Below are 22507 nucleotides of genomic sequence, written 5' to 3' on the forward strand. Positions count from 1 at the left end.
TGCTTCACATCCCATTCACAGCCAAACATGTCAGGAACGTCCCGGCGGGAATCCGGGAGATATTTATGGAGCGTTTCCCACACTTTTGCCCCGCTCCCGCGAAAAAAAGATGGAGGCTGGAAGGGAACGGACGAGCCTTCCGGCGTGAGGCTGCGTACCTGGGCCACTTGCCCTAATGACAGAGGCGCCGGCCGTTGCCATGGCAGCCACTCCCCCCCCAACACACCACCACCACCTCCATCCCGCCGCCATCCGGCAGCTGCACTGACGGTCATTAGTCACGGAGACAGGCCAGCCTTACGCTCGCGCACGCCCTCCCTCCGCCAATCGGCTGCTCCCTTTTTCTAAAACTGCAGATGCCTCTCAGGCATAACATAAAAGCGTGGTTGCCATGGCAACATATCTGACTCCAATCTCCCACAGTGGCCAACAAACCTCGAGAGGTGATAATGGTGTTTTTACATTCGCACCTCTGCAAATAGACTTTCGGGGAAGTGTCGGTCCTCTCACAACAAACTTTGGATTTGAGGAATAGCAACACACACTTTCCTCCTCCTTTTCCCTCATCCACACACACACACACACACACTCGGGTTGTCGGCCTGTTTCCATCGTCAGGGTGATTATCCGGCTCGTAACTCACTCAGAGCTTTCATTTGCACCGTAATTCACACCAGTGCGATGATGGCGGCTCCATAATTCACACACACACTGATTACCCGGGCCGTATCTCACACACCTGCAGCCCGCGACACACACACACACACACTCACACACACGGAAGATAAAAATGATGTTTGTCTCATTTGAGAGCGGATGGCGAGCAGGACGTTGCATCGCGTCGCTTGTTGCTGCCGTCGGAGAGAGAGTCGTTCCTGAAAGCACTTTAGAGGAGATCATTTATTGACAGAGGCGCCTCTGTTTTAGGTGTTGAACCTTTTACAGCTTCTGGGCTCGATGAGTGAAGTGGTCGTTGTGTAGTAAAAAAAAATGGGTTTAGTTCAGCCGATTTTGCAGTCAAAGCGAAAATGATGGCAATGAGAACAAACTAGTGAAATAACGTCATATTTTGTTGTCTCTCTGTGGCTAACTTTAAGTTGCTGAGATTTATTTTTGAAACCTGAGAGGAAAGATAAATATTTGGAGAGAGCAAAGTTCCGTGTCAACAAAGAGTCTCTTTGACTTCCTGATTGTTTCTCTGCGTCCTCCCACATCAACCGCGGGTGTGAAGAGAAACGATAGCTGGAGGTGTTTGTTCGAGCGAGAACTTCATTGACCGACGCTAACGATTACCAACGAAGCCGACCATAAAGAAGTTTTTTTTTAGAAGTTTGGAAAAAATAAACCCAAAAAAATATTCATTTTTATGTTTTTGAGACAATTTGAGGTAAAGCATTGACGGATACGCCACAAGAAATGAATGGATAAAAATTTACACAAAAGAATCAGTGAATAAGACAAATATATCAGCTTTAAAATTGACATTAAACTGCTTGTTTGAGCTAAAGAGTAAACGATAAAGAACGTGAAACAAGTATGTTGACGAAGAACATAAACAAAAATAAAATACAAGAGATAAACGATTTATTTAGTCTTTTTTAAAATTCAAATTAATAACAATAACATTGTATTAAAAATTGTAGAGCTGGAAGAAAATACAAGAATGTGTGTAGAATAAATCCATAGAAGATATTGTATACAACAGATTTACATACTCTTTTTAATACATATTTTTACATTATTTTATAGAGTAATCTGAGAGAGCGGTTAAGAAAGAAACACCTGAGAAGCAAAGCTGTAGTTTGATTAAAAATGGGAAAATCACACACACACACACACACACATGCACAAACACACTATTGCTCAAAGGGCACCACAGTTATACTTTTATATCCCAACTTAATTATACAAGTGACTAATTCACCTTTATTATATTAAATATATTGTATTTTATTTAATTGTATTTTGGTAACTAAATAGAACTGTGCAATATGATGCTCAACACTAAAATTAAAAGGATTTTTGTGTTTGTATACATAATAAAATTTAATTTATTAATTATTTAATACATTTAAAAACATTTTTTAAAAAGAATATAAAGCTTTTTCTGATTTACCCAGCAAGAAAATATAATTGTCTCAAATGTATCAGTGCATTTTAAATCTCAAGAAAATGTGTCTCTTCTTTGGTCTGAGGTTGTTTTACTGTAGTTCGCAGTTTATGCGGCTACCGTCATGAAATAGCAGCAATAGTACGATGGATCCCGTCACAGATTAGTCATCTGTGACTTGTATTAACGCAGAAGTGGAAAGAAAAGTTTCAACATTGGCGCTAATGAAGCGTTCTATTGGACAACAGCTCAGCCAATCAGTGCCTTCGCCAAAGTAGCCTGGACAGATTCCTTGAAAGTCAAACTCATCTACACCGATTCCTTTCGGTGTTAGTAAAAAACATCTTCTTTGGCACAAAGATTTAAACGAGGTAGTTGATACAGATTTATGTGCAATGACAAGCAAAAAAGCAACATGCATGTGTCGGCCAATCACGGAGTGCCATCAAAACCAGGAAGTGAACGAAAAGACTGTTTTTTTTTTCCTCATAATATAAACCTTTAATTTTCTCAAATCTTTCTTTCAAACGTTTATAAGTAAAAAAGTGTTAAAGAAAATACAGGATTTAAAGTCATCACTAAGCATCTTACAATTGAAACACTGTACTCTCTGATGGTTATGTGGTTTTTGTTGCACATTACTGTTGAATATGACAATCAGCGAACTTATTTAAACCCATTTTAGGGCCAGATAAAACTCATGGTTTGCCATTTCGGCCCTGAAGCGAAGTGTGACACATTTAGACTACAATTAAATTAACATTTAAACTAAGAGTTTCGTTTCCAGCCCCTGAATCAATTTTCCATCTAATTTGATAAGTGACATCTTAGTTGAAAAAGAAAATTAAAAGCTCCCATCTCAGTCTTGAAAGTATGTCAGACTCTTTCTGCTGTCGTCTTCCGGCCGTACCGAGGTCCAAAAAAAAAAAAAAACTTGACAGGCAGGAGCAAATTTAAAAAGTGCTTGAGCAGATGGAAGGAGCCTCGTCTCTCTCCCCCTGGGCAATTTAAAAATAATTATCTATTAGGTCGACCTGACACTGCTCTGATCTTTTCATCTTCTTGAATAGTTATTTTCAGTTTTTCTTTTCCTTGTTAGATGATTGATGCTCCATTTTTTTTTTCTTTTCCTTGAAACAAATGTGATCCAAGAATAGAGCCCCTGTGTAGCATAGAGGACTAAAAGCCCCTCGAGACCCCTGTCATGTTTGGAGGAACGCTGCAGAAGAAAGAACTGAGACGTCTGTGTGTCACTGCCGGATCAGAATTGATTTGTTTTGGATGATGACTTTCCAGAGAAGAGATTAAAAGAACGTCCTTTTTTTATATACTTCACTCATAACGCCGGGTGACAGGATATGAAAACAAATCAAATGTGTTTCTATTATTAGTTTACGTGAGCTGACAGGAATTCATGAACCTTCTCCATATTTAGTTTTCCCATTAGAAATGCTGATTTCAAAGCGACGGTAATCTGCAGAATCCCAGATTAAGAATGTAGCGATAGAATGGAGCACATGTAAATGTTGTGTTAGGAGTATGTGAAGCAGTGCTACAGGCACATGGGACGACATGTTCAACTAGCGATTGAACTAGTTCCCCATGTTTTATGGAAATATTTCAATGAAAATAGAGTTTTGTACAAATAGACACATACTGATGATACAATAGATACATTTAAGACTCACTTAAATCAACACATTAGTTGATTGTTAAGTAGTGATGTGCTGATGAAGCTTCATGAAACAGTGTCATGTTGTTTAGAGGTCAGTAGGTGTCACCATCAGTTTAAAATTGATGTGATTTTTCATTACAACAGTTGTTCTAAACAAAGGAAAATAGTACATTTTCACTAGACCGCCATCTAGTGAAAATAATGACACTGTTTCATGAAGCTTCACCAGAGCATCACTACTGATTAGTGCGAATAAATGAAAGCAGAAAGTAAACTTCAATAAACAATAAAAAAAAATAAAAAAAATGTCAGTCTTTAGTTAAGTTTTAAAATCTCATTTTTTTAATCTGAAGTTTTGGGGAATATTTATACCACCATGCCAAACTCAATTCTCAGTTGCCAACACCCGCCAATATGATTATTTTTAAGTGGTCCATGGGGGTTTGAATGCAGAGAACACTGAACGCAACAAGTTTAGTTTCGCACATCACACCATTGGCAGCTGAAATAAACACACACCAGACTTATTTAAAAAATACTACGATTTACGATTTCGTCCCAGACAAGTCTCAAACTAGAGGCTTCATGAAACAGTGTCATGTTGTTTAGAGGTCAGTAGGTGGCGCAATCAGTTAAAAAATGATGTGATGTTTCATTAGAACAGTTGTTCAAAACAAAGGACAATAGTTCAGAGACCGCCATCTAGTGGACTCTGAAAATAATGACACTGCTTCATGAAGTTTCATCAGTATCATCACAAGTTATAACAAATTAGTTTTGCCCGAAAATAAGACGAGACAATACCAGTACAAGAAAGGTAAATATTATTTATTATACTTACATTTTTCTTATATAATTTTTAAAATGTATTAAATAAAACACAAGACTGATAATGACCATGTATTGAATTTTAATTATTAATATTTTCATTGATACATGAATTAAAAAAAAACAATACAAGTATTTTCACAAGGTTGTTGACATCAACGAGGCCTGGCTTGTTTTCTTGGACAGTCCGTTTTCGCCTGATGGTTGCCAGCTCAAATCTGTCTCCAAAAAAGTTTTTTGAGAAGTTTGAGTACCGTCCATTCAAAGTAGATGATCCTTGTAAGCGAGAGTACTGCAGTAATGGAAACGAAGAAACAACTAAAGTATTTCACTACATGTACATGCAGCTTTTTATTAATATATATTTGTCTGATTGATTTAAAAACCATACCTAGTATCTTCCGAACTTGTAATACCCAGAAACATTCAGCTTTAAACCCTGGTTTCCACTGACGGTGTCGCTAACCAATGAGAGGAATTCTACTATTTTTGTCTTTGAATTTGCATCCGCCATATTCAGAACACGATGGGATCTGTTCGGTGTCAGTACCATTTCGGTCCTGCCTACTATTTCGGTTCCTACGTGATGGTGTCATACACTCTGATTGGCTGAAGCATGTCACATGACACTTTTTTTGAAACGTACAGGTAGTCAATCGACTTACAGATATATACAGATTATAAATGTTTGATGTGTGGCAAAGATTGGACAGAAATGCTACTTACACTGACACAAATTCTTTCCGATTTTAACCCAAAATATGAGGTCCAGCGACATTCTTCTCCCTCCGAACCGAAGACAACAAATCAAGAGAACACCATGTCGTCTTCGGCGTAAAATTCCACCTTCATAGACTTTAATTAATCCTTCACTTCTCCAGCTCCATCACTCACTCCTCTAATGAACCGCTCTTCCACCCATAAGAAAATTTCAATATTTGAAAAGCTCATAATGTGCTCGACAGTGATAAAGCTCAATGAACATCAGTCTCTTTGTCCTCCCTCCTTTTTACCCCTCTATTTATAGCTCCTACTGTACGCCTTTCTTTCACTTCACTCGCTCCCTCAATCGATACGATGGTCTTTTAAAACTTTTATCACCTCGGATTTTGACTTCTGGGAGGACGGGATCTGGGTTGGACTTTTCAACTTTGTCTGCAAAATACTTCTCAGAGAATTTGTGTCCAGCCTCTTTCATCCCCCTCTCCCTCACTCCCTCCCTTCAACTCTGATTTCTGTGAAGCTTTTTCAGGATTTAGTCGTCCTCCGAGGTGCCCGCTCGCTGCACACGCCGTCCGCATTTGTCAGGGAAGGTTTGAGGGAGACACTTATCTCAGGTTAAATTGAGCGTCCTCGCATATTCCTCACAGGTCTGTCCAAAACAAGGAGATTGCAAGTTTGACGCCGGATAAAATAAATTAGATTCCCAGACAAGTAGGGATTTTTTTCCTAACTTTCCAACACATTCTGTACCAGAACATGTTGGTCGATTGAAGAATAAACTTCTATTCAACTTAGTTTCTTCTTAAGACTCCTTCACTGCGGTCTTGACCGTCCTGACATTAGACTTAAAACTTCCTAGTCTTGACTTTTCGTCAACCTTTCTGTGTCTCTGTTGCCACGGATTAGGATTTTCTTAAAGTGATAGTTCACCCAAAATTCACTCATTTTCTACTTACTCTCATGTCGACCAAGGGTTGGGATTATTTTCAGAGTAATCTGTTCCTTTCTTAGAGTTATAGACAAAAATGTTTGTTCATTTTAATGTAGCGACTGGAGCTCTATTGTCTTGGTCTTTATCTTTGTCCAAAAACACACTTATAAACATCCAAATACCTCCATACTGCTAGTCTTTAGAAATTGTTCCCAAATAATAAAAACAATTCTATATTTTAGCAGAAGTTTAAACATTAACATGCTACACAGTACTTCTGGTAAATATAGGGAGAGCTTACAGTACACAGTAGTGACAGTAAAATGGAAGCGCTTGCGATATTTTAGTACTTCATGTCTGTGTAGCATGTTATCCTTCAAGCTTTCGCTACAAACGAGCTCAAAGTATAAACTTGTTTAAGTTTTTCTAGAACAATTTCTCATGTCCAGGCTTCAATACAAGAAAGTTACAGATGAGCACAATTGAGGTTTTTAAGTTTGCCTTTTTGGACCCTGATCACTAGTCGCAAAGTTAAAATAGACAACCCTTAGTCGACATGAGGGTGAGCAGAAATTGAGTAAAGTTTGAATTTTTGAACCATCACTTTTAACATGGGACCCCTTCACTCTATCATGTTTTGACTTGCTGTAAGGACTTTAGCTTTATCTTGTCTTGACGTCCCTTTGAAGTGTAGTCTGGTGTTCCAGGTCCAGACTGAGGACAAACAATCTTATCTTAACTCTCTCAGACTGTTGACTTATCTTAGCTAATATTCAAAACATGGGGGAAGGAAGGATAAGGATAAATGACTGGACTCTGTATTGAACCCAGGCAAGCAAGTCCAAAGTCTCCAGAATTACGTCTAGAAAATCCAGGACTTAAATTGAAAATAAGTGTTGGCTGATGACTTTCTCATTTCAACTTGAGTTGCCTAAACGTAAGCTTTTCTTTGGACTTTATCTTGACCAAACTCTGGAGGAGTGAAGCCATTATTACGTCATAATGGACTCTGCTATCGTATATAAAGTAATAAGTTAAAAACATGGTCATGATGAAAGACTTACTGCATCTTGGAGAGGAAAACTTCAACATTTGAAACATGTCCGGAGAGTTGGAGTTTCACATTAGTAATAACTTGACTTTTTGCTCTGACTCAAATCAAAAGACTTGACCTGCGAGTCACTCCCAACAGGTCTTGAATGACTAAAGATTAAGGTTTTTTTGTTGTAAAAAGAACAGAATGACAGAATGATTATTTTTTTAAATTCAGATTTCAGTGGGTCGACAAACAGACTCGGCGACACGTTCCTGACACCGATTAAATCTTTTGTCCCTCAGAGGGAACAACCTTGTTTCTCTCTCTCTCTCTCATTCTGAATTCGTTGGAGTCGATGTTACAAACTTTCGACTTGAACTTTCTGTCAAGCTGAGTGAGACGAAGAAAGAAGGGGCGCCGACCCTGAACCGGGCCCCCTGTGCAGCTAATTGCCCGTAATTACGCCACTTACTGCCTCAGAATACATATGAGCCGAGTGAGCCGCACGTCTGATCCACGGCAGCATCCGTACAACAATGTGGATAATTATGGCGCCGTTCGAGCCACAATTCTGACGCCACTCTCTGTCAATTACTGAAATTAATGAGCTTATTGCCTGATATTTCTCTCGCTCTGTGCTGACAGGGGGAATATTTGAATCCATCGAAAGTGGCCCCTCCGGAGCAGAGGAACTCGCCTTTAAGTTTGCCTTGAACACAATCAACAGGAACCGCACGCTGCTCCCCAACACCACGCTGACCTATGACATCCAGAGAATAAACATCTTCGACAGCTTCGAAGCCTCCAGGAAAGGTACAGTCAAAATCCCGAAAATCAGTTCATGAATCAATCAAAATATCTCAGTGGTTAAAAGTCAAATCTTATATTGTCTAATATATCCAACAATATATACCTTATGTACGATTTGTTTGGGACAAAAATGTTATTTTCCATAATATACATTTGTTGACAATTGAAATACCCTTGGGAAACATTTTTGGCCCTAAATGAAAACATTCATTATTTCCTTTTTTTCTGAGAAGTTGCTGATTCTGTCTTTTCATATCAAGAAAATAATTGATTTTATTTCAAAAATAAATAATCTTAATTGCAGTATTTAAATGGTTTAATCTCCTTCTGTTAGATGAAATATAATTTAAAAGTATTGTCAATATTTCCTTCATTATACACGTTTTAATTTCTAATACATATATTTTATTTCATCAGATATTTCAGGTCTATATCCCCAGTTCTCTTTTAGAAGTTCAATATATTAATTAATTAAATTATGTATGCGATTTATTTATTTCTAGAAAAAGGTCCCACTAATAATTTCAAATATATATGTATATATTTATATATATATATATATATATATATATATATATATATATATATATGAATTCAATTATGTATGCCATTTATTTCGAGAAAATGTTCCACCAATAACTTCAAATATAATGAACTTCTAATAGAAAAATGTACATATAGTTAATTAGTTGTTGATTTTTACAATATATTTGCTTTGATAAGCATAAGTAATAATTAATTTGGACTAAAAGGTATATTTTCCTATCAAATATCTTCATCTTTGAAACATTTTCTTTGATAAAATACAAGTCGTTCCTAATTTGCATTAATAAGGTAATTAAGGGATTTCTCCAATGTGATGAAAAACAAGACGATTGGCTTCATTGGCTTCAACTATTATCAGCAAAAATATGAAGAAATCTAAATATAGAATAGAATAGAATAGAAAAGCTTTATTCATCCCCAGAGGGGAAACACACTTTTACAACAGCGCAGCTTAAAATTTTTTTTTTTTATATTAGAATAAATTTATATTAGAATAAATTTATTAATATATATATATATTTAGAGTTGCAGCTCACTAACTTGATCTTAATCAAAATGAGCGCATGAACTCAGCTGTCCAGGTTCATGAGTCTCAACTTCTCCCCTCTAGCATGCGACCAACTTTCTCTGGGGGTGGCGGCCATCTTTGGACCCTCACACAGCTCCTCCGCCAACGCCGTCCAGTCCATCTGCAATGCGTTGGGAGTCCCTCACGTCCAGACCAAGTGGAAGCATCAGGTGTCCGACAACCGAGACTCCTACTACGTCAGCCTCTTCCCGGACTTCTCGTCCCTCAGCAGAGCCATCCTGGACCTGGTGCACTTCTTCAAGTGGAGGACCGTGACTGTGGTGTACGACGACAGCACAGGTACAGGTACAGTCGTTGTCTCGTTCTCCTCTCCATACCTGTGTTGTCCATGTTGCCATCTTGGTCGTCTGGTCTCTGTGAACGTCAACAGAGTTACCTCTGACTTCATCTGTGCGTCTGAACTTTAAACAATACTTCTTCACTTCTAGTGGGCTGAAAACATTCATTAATAAATATTTTAAATACATATTTACCTAGTTTCTTATTGATTTATTTCTATATTGCAGCATGTGGTTCCTCATGTTATTAATTATTTTAATTTACATTTATTTTCTATATACTGATCTCCCTTTGGCCATATATATTTTTAATTACCATTATTATGAAATTATCTCAGTATTATACAGTATATCTATCAATATGTATCTTATATATAATTGAATCAGTTTTTTTTTTATTTCCCATTAAATACATTTGTTGACAATAAAATACCCTTGGAAAACATTTTTGCCCCTTGATAGAAAACTTTTTAAAATTTCATTTCTCTGCATCTATAGTTCTCCTCCAATCAACCTCCTTAATAGAAAGACTTTCCTGAATGGGCTTTTTAAATCTATAACAATAATTGATTTTTTCTGGTCATAATTAATCATAATTGCAGTATTTAAGTTGTTTAATCCTTTTTTTTTTATTCAAGAGTATTTGGCATCTTCCCTCCATAATACAATTGTAATTTTTTTATCTGATACATACATTTTATTTAATCCAATTTGCTGTCCTGTTTCCCTAACTTTCCCCGAACATCATAAGTTCAATATATTGATTAATCACATGGACATAGTATTAACTCCTAGTTATTTTAAAATGTATCTATATATTTGCGTAATAAATTTAGTCATAAAATGAATATTTTCCTGACGAATATCTTTATTACCTGATTATTTTCTATTTTTTCCATATTTATTTATTACCAGATCTCTTTATCCACTTCCTTTTGTGATTTCTCTTGATTTATATCCCGTTTCTCTTTTTTCCTGCTAAATAAAATGTATCACAATATTTCCCTCTATTCTAGTATTTATAATCTATGCCCACAGTTATTCCATTATTCAGTTTGGGCCCTCCAAAGAGACGTGGGCTTTTTTTCCCTGGACTTGTGCAGGCAAAAGTGTATTTTCTCGCCCACGAGCTCGTCCCGTGCGCCTGTCATTGTGTTCCGGAGCAGCTTTTACTCGCTCGAGTGTCCAGCGGACAAGAGGTACCAGGTGAAACACAAAAAGCAGCAGTGTTGAGGCGAGTTCAGCGAGCGCTTTGTAACCTGTCAACTTAATTCACAAATCAATAGCTTACTGTTCCGCCGGGTCCTCCAGGTACTGCCCATGTCAGTCTTCCAGGAGAATGAGCAGCAGCTTGGAGTAAAAAAAAAAAAAAAAACATTACCCAGAACGACCCGACGTCTCTTCAGATTAAAGCGTGGCCGGATTGTGCTGTGTGGGCGCTGACAACACTCATTAATAACACGGAGAGACACTTGATCTCTGAGGGGCAGCTATCAAACCTGTCTTTCGGCCATTTTGTCTCTCCGGCACCGACTTTGCGTCGTGGTTCATAATGTGCGTTTAAAATAAACGACATGGCCCGTATTTTAGCGGGATTACGCCGATGTTATTTTTTTATGAGGTAAAGTGTAATTGCTGCGGCGAACATAACAATATTCAAATGCGCGTTCACAATTTATGAGCCATTTGGCATGATACGCTTGACAACTTAATACGAGTGAATTAGACAGAGAGGAGGTTTGAGACTCAGACAGACGCCGTAATGAATTCACTCCCCATCCTGAACCATCTTGTCTCACACTTGACGAATTATGTCTCTTATTAGCCGACTAAAACCTTTTCTGTTCCGTTTATTAGCTTCACGCCCTTTTACATCGTTGCTTTTATGGATGTTTTTATGAGCTCAGGTTTGGGCATCTCTGCTGTGATGCTGATGTGCGACGGATAAACTGCCAAGTCTGGAGTCGGGTCTTATTTATGTGCTGGGATGTCGACGCTGAAGTCATCTGAAGGTGCTTTACAGTTAAAAGGTGTCGGTCGGAGGTCATTGTTCTCATGAGGAAAAAAGCGATCGATGGTTACGAAATGGTTTTGGCCTGACCTGGTAATACTGTGACCGGCGATGATGCTGTGTGTAGGTGCGCAACCCGAGTGCACTCTAAACGTCAAACACACATTAAAATTACAGAACTAAATTCAAATTGTAAAATAATAACATAAATGTTACACTTAAGGCAGAATCTGAAACAGAACCAGACATATTTTTCTTTTTTATTTAGCACTTAATCCCATATGGGGTTCGCGGGGGGGTCTGGGGCCTATCCCGGATTCTACGGGCCAAAGGAGGGGGACACCCTGGACAGGATGCCAGTCTGTCTCAGGACACACAAATACACACAACCATTCCCAAACACATTTATACCTCAAGTTCCCAATCTACCTCTGTATGTTTTTGGACTGTGGGAGGAAACTGGAGTTCCCGGAGTAAACCCACGGAACACGGCGAGAACATACAAACTCCACACGGAAAGGTCACTTGTTGACTCGCTCCCAACCTGGAAGTGACCCAGCAACCTTCTTGCCATGAGGCGATAGTGCTAACCGACGAAGATATGACAGCTCTGTGTTTCAGAGAAACATGTAAACTCTGTTGTACTCTCTCCTTGCAAGTAAAAATATGTGACTCTAAACCACATCTGATTACTATTCTGTGTTTAAGTAAAAAGTGTTATGGTCAGATACCTAACCTGAAAAATGTATATTAATATTTTTATAAGGTGTAGCATGACGATAAAATAGTTGGTTATTATTGACGTTTATATTCAGTCTGAATTGTTGCAGGGCAGAAAAGGACTTAATGGTCCGTGGCAGAAGACAAGGATGGTTGCAGGGGACCAGAGGTTAATAGCTTGTTGTCCACGGGTGTCAAACTCAATCACAAAAGGGTCAAATCTTTTAGCAGTCTAGGTGGCGGGCCGATCAAAACAGGAAGTCTCGTTGCGAAATTGCATTTTCTAGCGATGCTCTGATGAAGCTTCATGAAGCGACGTCATTATTTTCAGTCCACTAGATGGCGGTCTCTGCACTATTTTCCTTTTCTATTTGAACAACTGTTCTAACGAAACATTACATCATTTTTAAAGTGATGGCGCCACCTACTGACCTCTAAACCACATGACACGACTCACATTCAAAATCGATGTTCTTTATCTTGAGTAAACCATCTGACGGGCCACAAAAAAAGACTAGTAGGGCCAGATTTTGTCCCCCGGGCCTTGAGTCGACACAAGTTGTAGTCGGCCTGAGAATGAAGGCAGGCATGCAGGAAGAAGAAATACTTTCTAAGTAGGCCACACAGAGAGAAAAAAACATTTTATTTTATTTCTATTGCAATGATTATTACTGTAAAAATATGTTATTGAAATATTTCCAAGTTAAAAATAAACTGTGACTCTTGACACATCAAGACGCTTGCTTGGGTCCTGTTTACTCAAATAATAATTCTGTAAACTAGTAATAAAAAATCAAAATGTAACCCTTTTGTTGCAGAGAAAGCAATCCAATGCGTATTTACTGTCAAGTCAGATATATTTGAATGCGCTTAACATCAAAATGAGATTATTCACACTATTGTTTCTTAACAAATCACAAAATATCCGTTATATTAATTGTTGTTAAGAACATTTCTGAGGAATAGTTTCGATGACGATACTGTTGATTATAATCAGATCAATTCCGACTCTTATTCGGTTGATATTCCGGGGAAGTAATTGCTCCAGTGAGGATGTCACGCACTGATTTGTAACCCATAATGGACATGACAGAGCAATGGCTCCTGTTTCGGAGCAATTCCAGATCTTTCCTCGCAAATCTTCTTCTTCTTCTTCCTTTGACATTTCCCATCAGTGGTTGCCACAGACACTCAGCCTCCTCCAGCGTCCCCTGGCCTGGTCGTCCTCTGTGGTCCAACCTTCCTTTTCCACATCCAGGATCCGCCTTCTCGTCCTCTACATCTGCGACTCTCTCTTCATCCACAAATGATATAATTGTGTATTTATGATGAATCATGAATCTGCGTAACTGCTGAACCACTGAGTATGATGGGTCTTCAAATATGTCTGGATCCAGATGGTAATTAAAACATAAAATATGTTCCATGATTCGTTTCCCAAAGATATTATAGAAATCTGTATTGGTTCCATTGATGGAAATAAATCAAATACAAAACATTGAAACATTGAAAAGTTTTATTTTTATAATTTGAATTGAATTCAATGCTATGTCGGAAGATTAAATGTATTTATATTGTGAAATTTCACTTAATTATTTGTATATTGTGAGCTGGATTTTTTTTTTTAATTGATGTAATTAAAAAAAAAAAAATTCTAATTTTCAAAAATAATTCACTTTTAGGAAAGGGTACTGATATTATTTTAATTAATTAAATTCAAAATGTTTGATTTTGTAGCCTTTTCGAATCCATGAAACATAAAACATAAACATAATAATGTTCGTATAATAATCAACTTAAAATGCTACAAATTAAAACTATATTGAATCTAGACAAAAATAATTATATAAATTAATTCATTTTTCAAATTCAATTATTCCAAAAAATACAATTCAACGTTTTAATATATAAATTGTTGAATACAATTACTCAAAAATAAAATTCAATGCTTTAAGAATATGATACAAGAAACGGTTTCAAAATTTAAAATTTGAACTTATATATTTCCATAGACATTTTGCCCACAAACATAATAAAACATAACCACCTTGCCAGTGGTAATAATCTATATATATATGTGGTATCTTGGCTCTGGAGTTCAGTGACGGAGTGATTTGGGATTCCAGAAATAAACTATTCTCGTCAAGGATTCGCATCATAGATATTCTTCCCGCAGACTGGAATCCTGGGACGCGTGCGTCTGCGTCAACAGCTCATCGACTCCGACATGTTAACCTCAAACGTTGCGACGCTGACTCGTCCCACTAGTCACATTTTTTCTGACTCATCTCCTCGACCTCAGCACACCTGCCTCGGAGCTCCGCACATAAACACTGCCATCATACCACTCCCGTCTCTCACCAGAAGAAAAAAAAAAAAAAAAAGGTGACCTCTCGCCTCTCTCACGAGCCCGACGCCCTGACAGCTGTAAAACCCAGACAGATACGGCGCCACCATCAGGTTCCCTCCCTGCTCGCATATCACGGCTTCATGCTTCAGGGCTTTCAGCCGCTGATTGGAGCCTATCTGACGGCTGGCAGGGAAAACTATCGGAGGAGATAAAATATTCACACACAGCCGTTAGAAGATCCAGAGGGAGAGTCTGGAGGCATTAGCTAGAACCCACAAACATTCGCATTGACAGTGTTTCTCAAACATCCAGTTCCCTCGACGGGGTTTTTTTTTTTCTTCCTCTCTAACTCTGCACCTCAGAAAAAACGCTAAAGATGGAGACCAGGAGGAGGAATCTGTCGGGGTTACCCCAGGAACGCTCCAGGACATCAGCCCCGGCCCCGGGTTCATGATGGGGAAGAAAAAAAAAACCGCACCGATGTGTTGCAGGAGTTGCAAATTAGCATTCAGGGTTGCAACACGGCATCGCTTGACAAATATAAATGGCGCCGAGTCCATTGTTAGAGGAACTCGTTATGTGATAAGCCGGTCAGTTTAAAGAAATGACTGCGATTAGGGTTTTCTCGCCCAAGAGAAATGCGGGAATGTGTGCGATGTCATCTCCCTCAACGACTTTAATAAAACTCACAGCCAAAGTACGACAAGGTGATTCCTGGAAAGTTGGATGATCACTCTTATGCTGGGGTTTAGTGGTACAGTTGGAAGATTGTTTGGGGTTTTTTACTCTTTGCATAAACAATATGAGCTTTTAAAGCAAACTGAATCTTACGGCCTTTTTCACTCTGTATATGAGGCCTTCATGGGGTTACACTAAATCTATTAAACTGATTTAGAAATGTTTCTGAAGGCTAATTATTAATTTATTATTCCAATTTAAATAGAACCTTTTTACTTTTAATTCACTAATTATTGTTTTTCAAGTCAAAACGAATGTAAAATCAGTTAATTTATTATTTATATTGAGGATAAAAGTAAAAGAAAGTAGTCAAAAAATATGTTTTCCTCAAATTTAACCGTTTTATGAGTTTTATAAGAATTATCTTTATGGACATTATTGGTGGAAGTTTCCACTAGTTAGGACTTTGTTTCTGTACATATTTGCAACATAAACATGAGAAAATAGCATCTTAGTTATAAAAAGAAGATCATATATAATGTCTATTGTTTGTCCCAGAATATAATGTAATTGCACCCATGATCTAGAGTGATTTTAGCCACATTTTTTTGGGATGTTTTAATCCAATATATATGCAAAGAAATCCCTAAAACAAGTCTTTAGCTTTTCAATCGTTCCTCACGTTTCCTACCTTTTAAGTTTTGTCTCAAACTCTCTAGTGTGACATGTACATCGCTGAATCACCAAATATGATGGGTCTTCAAATACTCCTGGATACAGATGGTAATTTAGACATACATTTAAATAATCTTTTACGCTCCATTTATGGAAGTACATAAACATTTCAATGTTGATACTTGAAAAATGTTTTAATTAGAATAATTGTTTTTAAAATAAGAATTGAATTCAATCATTTCTACTTTGAAATATTGACTTTATGTTTATTCAGTAATTCAGTTTGTATATTATATTATAATATTGAATTTGAATTCATTTTTTAAAACAATTTAATACATATTTTCAAAATCCATAAAACATAAAATAGTTGGTAAAATATTGCCAATATCTGTGTATTCATCTAAAATAGCGAAGCATTAAAACAATTTTCAATTAAAAAAAAACTAAAATTGATTAGAGAGGCACAAAACATTTGAAACAAATTCACAGCTTTACTTACAGAAACACTACAAAAGCAAGAATACAGGCACATGTACAAATGTGGCTGGCAAAGCCATAATTCTAGAAGTGGCTCATTGAAGTCACATCAAAGAGCTGATCATCATCCAGGGTTCTGACAAGTGTGCTCCGATTGTTACGCCTCATCCATTAGCCGGTTGATCTTGAAGAACGTGGTCGAGCCACCCCAGCTAATAAATAAATAAATCCACCTGCAAGTGAAGAAAGATTGTTCTTGGGAAATATAGCATGATACGGACTTCTTCAAAGATGTAATGCCATTGTATTGTAACCCTTGGTATTTAACAGCAATTAAAGGCAGTCCAAGTAGAGAACCAGCATCAGCGCTGTGGGTGTTGAAGGCGTATTAATCCGTTTCCTGAAGATTCTGCAGGACGAGGATTTCCAGGAAAAAAAAACAGGCTTGTATTTAATTTGGTCGTCACGCTGCCAGAAGTGGGGTCAGTAGTGGGATGGCGACAAGCAACCATCGGAAGCGGCGCGGGGGTGTTTGCTGGCATGGCGGACGCCGCTGTAAGGATATGAGGACTTTAATGGAATGGATCATCTAGATTTAACATGCGTTTCAAATAATCACCTGATTAACTGATAATCTTTCATATTTAATTCATATTAAATAATCATTGACCCTCTTTAGAATCCACTCGCTCGGCTATTCGTCAGGTCAGTGCAAGCAAATCTGGTTCCAACAAGGACAAGGACAGACATCTGCGTAAGTCAACTGATAAGCAGATTCTTTCTAGTCGACATCAAACTGCGATAACTTTCCACAACCACAACGTGGCAGAGCCATCTTAGAAGACAAGTGTTTAGAGTTACTGACAAATAATACAACCTGTAATGACTAGAGGCGTTTACCTACATATTCATACTATAAAAGATCTGCCATTTCATTGCGCTTGGCACGCCAAGACGTCTCTGCGATAGATCTCTCTGCTTGCTAAGAGCACACGATCATGTAAGTTGTTTCTCTGACTTTTGCATATTTCACTAAACGCGCACGTGATCGACAGAACAAGATGAAGAGAGTGTTTGTGTTTGTTCGACCGCGTCCTCTCCTTCACCCACATACCCTTTTGGCCTGATCATGTCTTCCTGAGACACTCGCGTCTCAGAGGAATTCTCTTGTTTCCAATAACATCATTCTTTTTACTTTCTTAAGAAAGTTCCTGCTTTCCCGGGCAGTTCATCTGCAGCTATGACCTTTCACTCTGCTGCCCCAAATATAAACAGAAGGAGATCATACCAGCAGCAGTAAGAGGGCACAAAGAAAGGTGCTCTCCTGTGAGCTCTATACAGACCAGGAACTACTGCAGACGCTTGCAAACTGAGGGAGAAATAATGGAGAAAAATGTGCTGCTTCTTAAATTGAGATATTTTTCTCATTTAAAGCAGAAAAATAAATGTAAATGCTATTTAAATCTTGCACAGTTTAGTTACAGGTGTCCAGGGTTTATTTTGCTGTTGACTGGATTGTCCGAAGAAAATTGATATGAGTAGATTCCGAGAACAGAAAAAAAATCAATAACACTCACCTACCCTTCCATTTAAAATAAAATATATTTTCAACTCATAATCTCACTAAATGGATAGTATTGCTCTCATCAATGAAAACTAGGAAACATTTGGTGTGATGTGTGTGACTATATAATACATAATGAATCTTTTTTCTTTCTTTATAAACAATAAAAATACAGTATTTAATTTAATTTTAAAAGGTCAAAAATTAACTTTAACCGCACTTGATTGACTGGTGCGATCAATAGTGTAGGACCATCTTTGATGCATTCAACAGTGTTGGACAAGTTTAATACAAGTTTATAATAAGAAAAATACACGTTTACTGGATCAAAATCAAATGAAACAAATGAGAGAACCAACTCTGTGGGATTGAACCCATGTGCGATCTCTGGGTCGAAGTGACCCGGTGGCCCAAAAACAAATGTCAGGTCACCTTGACCCAGAGATAGAAAATAGATAAAATAGATTTAGACATTATAGAATATTGTTCATGTCTCAATTCATTAAGGAATATTAATCAATGTATTAATAAATATAAAGTGAGACATAAATAAAAGAATGAATGAATCAAATAAAAACTAAAAGTGAAAACTCATGACGCAACTTTCCTCTCTGTCTCACCCCTCCCAATAAACTCATTCTATTACGCAGATTTTGACCTAAAACTGGTTTGCAAAAGCTGTACATAATTTAAGTGTTATTTTCCACTTGCAGAATCGTTTTTCTTTGGGGTTTTTTTCAACACAGAACGTCCAAAAGTTATTGACAATCTTGCAGCTCTCAAAGCGTCTGCAGGTGATCCTGGTCTATGTTTGTGTATTCCTACCTCCAAATATTGTTTTATAAACAACCTTCTTGATTTCAATAAATAAACAAATGTTTCACTCATTCCCAAATTAATGCCATTTGTACTCACACTCACTCAAACGTTCCTCCACAAACGCATCATCTTCTCCAACTAACTTCATCATTTGAGTTGTGAGCCAAATCCCATTACCTTCAACTGCAGCTTTCTTTCTAGAACCGCTCCGTGCTGCAGAATGTAGTAGCCGACTGCAGGACGAGCCGCTCTTCTCCTCCCAACACGACCGCATTGCTTTATTTCACACCAATCTTTTCTGTAGGCCTGAGGGAGACCCAGCCCCACACACAGCAAGACCATTAAACTGTGCACTCAGCACTTCATATCAAAATAAGGAATAGGCCGAGCTATCTTCAAGTGGTCCCATGAAAAAGAAGAGAGTGAAGAGAAGAAAAAAAAAAAAATCCCATCTCTCTCTGGCTCCCTCTTGAACTACCCCCTCGCCGCTTCATTCATTTTTATACCCGTGACAAGTAATCATCGCCGCCATCAATCCAGCCTCTTTCATCCCTGGACTGTGAAGTTCTCCGCTGAGGGGAGAAACTCATTGTAATCTCATCACACCATCTCCCCGAGAGCGTTCCACCTGAGTGTGTGGTCTGGGGAAAAAAAAAAGCGGGGTAGGGGAGCAGAGAGGAAGGGTTGGGGGGCGTCATCTACTCAGGGAATCAGCCGCAGAAGCATGCGTGGGACGAAACTAGCTGAACGGGGCGCTGGAGTGAAAAAAGCTAATCAAAACGACTGTCATTGTTATTCAGTTTATCCTCCTGCTCCGAGTTGTTATTTTGGAACCTTTTCATCGTACGAGATGTTCTCAGACCAGAGTGTTATCTATGAATATGTTTCAAAAATGCCGGCGACTAAAGGTCAGACCAGGAGCTGTTGCCACAGAGATGGTTCGAGCTAATAGACAAGAATGTAGATTCATGGTATGTATTTTAGTTAAAACTAAAACTGACTTAATATTATGTTTATAAAGGTCAAAACAATGATAAGATAATAACTATCAAGAAAATAAAAGGAAAGGAAACTCATACTGAATTTATAAGTCAATCCCAGCTACTTGGGGAGGGGAAAGGGAGGGGACACCCTGGACAGCTCACCAATCAAACACAAGGCACACGTAGACAAACAAACACTAATAACCATTGGGAGAACGTGTATACTTTAACCATCGGGGGAACGTGTATAATTTAACCATCGGGGGAACGTGTATACTTTAACCATCGGGGGAACGTGTATAATTTAACCATCGGGGGAACGTGTATACTTTAACCATCGGGGGAACGTGTATACTTTAACCATCGGGGGAACGTGTATACTTTAACCATCGGGGGAACGTGTATAATTTAACCATCGGGGGAACGTGTATACTTTAACCATCGGGGGAACGTGTATACTTTAACCATCGGGGGAACGTGTATACTTTAACCATCGGGGGAACGTGTATACTTTAACCATCGGGGGAACGTGTATAATTTAACCATCGGGGGAACGTGTATACTTTAACCATCGGGGGAACGTGTATACTTTAACCATCGGGGGAACGTGTATAATTTAACCATCGGGGGAACGTGTATACTTTAACCATCGGGGGAACGTGTATACTTTAACCATCGGGGGAACGTGTATACTTTAACCATCGGGGGAACGTGTATACTTTAACCATCGGGGGAACGTGTATACTTTAACCATCGGGGGAACGTGTATACTTTAACCATCGGGGGAACGTGTATACTTAAACCATCGGGGGAACGTGTATACTTTATCCATCGGGGGAACGTGAATACTTTATCCATCGGGGGAACGTGTATACTTTATCCATCGGGGGAACGTGTATACTTTATCCATCGGGGGAACATGTATACTTAAACCATCGGGGGAACGTGTACTTAAACCATCGGGGGAACGTGTATACTTAAACCATCGGGGGAACGTGTATACTTAAACTATCGGGGGAATGTGTATACTTAAGCCATCGGGGGAACGTTTATACTTTAACCATCGGGGGAACGTGTATACTTTATCCATCGGGGGAACGTGTACTTAAACCATCGGGGGAACGTGTATACTTTATCCATCGGGGGAACGTGTATACTTAAACCATCGGGGGAACGTGTATACTTAAACCATCGGGGGAACGTGTATACTTAAACCATCGGGGGAACGTGTATACTTAAACCATCGGGGGAACGTGTATACTTTATCCATTGGGGGAACGTGTATACTTTATCCATCGGGGGAACGTGTATACTTAAACCATCGGGGGAACGTGTATACTTTATCCATTGGGGGAACGTGTATACTTTATCCATCGGGGGAACGTGTATACTTAAACCATCGGGGGAACGTGTATACTTAAACCATCGGGGGAACGTGTATACTTAAACCATCGGGAGAACGTGTATACTTAAACCATCGGGGGAACGTGTATACTTAAACCATCGGGGGAACGTGTATACTTTAACCATCTGCGGAACGTGTATACTTTAACCATCGGGGGAACGTGTATACTTAAACCATCGGGAGAATGTGTATACTTAAACCATCGGGGGAACGTGTATACTTAAACCATCGGGGGAACGTGTATACTTTAACCATCGGGGGAATGTGTATACTTAAACCATCAGGAGAACGTTTATACTTTAACCATCGGGGGAACGTGTATACTTTAACCATCAGGAGAACGTGTATACTTTAACCATCGGGGGAACGTGTATACTTTAACCATCAGGAGAACGTGTATACTTTAACCATCGGGGGAACGTGTATACTTAAACCATCAGGAGAACGTGTATACTTTAACCATCGGGGGAACGTGTATACTTTAACCATCGGGGGAACGTGTATACTTAAACCATCGGGGGAACGTGTATACTTAAACCATCGGGGGAACGTGTATACTTTAACCATCGGGGGAATGTGTATACTTAAACCATCAGGAGAACGTTTATACTTTAACCATCGGGGGAACGTGTATACTTTAACCATCGGGGGAACGTGTATACTTTAACCATCGGGGGAACGTGTATACTCTGACCACCGGGAGAACGCGTATACTCCGACCACAGGGAGACGCGTATACTCCGACCACCGGGAGAACGCATATACTCCGACCACAGGGAGAACAGGTACACTCCGACCGCCGGGAGAACGCGTATACTCCGACCACCGGGAGAACGCGTATACTCCGACCACAGGGAGAACAGGTATACTCCGACCGCCGGGAGAACGCGTATACTCCGACCACCGGGAGAACGCGTATACTCCGACCACAGGGAGAACAGGTATACTCCGACCGCCGGGAGAACGCGTATACTCCGACCACCGGGAGAACGCGTATACTCCGACCACAGGGAGAACAGGTATACTCCGACCGCCGGGAGAACGCGTATACTCCGACCACCGGGAGAACGCGTATACTCCGACCACAGGGAGAACGCGTATACTCCGACCACCAGGAGAACGCGTTTACTTCGACCACTGGTAAAGCATGTATTCTACTACTACTACCTCCGAAATTCAACTCCTTTTTAAGCATTTTAAATCATATTAATACGAATGAACTCAATTGGATAAAAGATGGCAGTAGCCCTCTGGACGTCTATTGTACAACTTCAAATGACTCTGGGGTCCAGATGT

At 39.0% G+C, this 22507-nt stretch overlaps 1 protein-coding gene across 2 annotated transcripts in view; it reads left to right on the plus strand.

Annotated features, from left to right (window-relative positions):
* Positions 1–22507, plus strand: part of LOC148067376 (glutamate receptor ionotropic, kainate 2) — a 118319-nt gene that overhangs the window by 23071 nt on the left and 72741 nt on the right. Inside the window, exons 2-3 of one of the 2 annotated variants that reach the window (XM_087805411.1) lie at positions 7949–8116; positions 9270–9533. In XM_087805411.1, the coding sequence (XP_087661537.1) occupies positions 7949–8116; positions 9270–9533 (432 nt within the window). The remainder of the gene's footprint in view (positions 1–7948; positions 8117–9269; positions 9534–22507) is intronic. The other variant, XM_087805412.1, reaches the window with a different exon arrangement.

This window comes from Callionymus lyra, chromosome 13 (assembly GCF_982586985.1).
Source record: "Callionymus lyra chromosome 13, fCalLyr1.hap1.1, whole genome shotgun sequence".
NCBI lineage: Eukaryota > Metazoa > Chordata > Actinopteri > Syngnathiformes > Callionymidae > Callionymus > Callionymus lyra.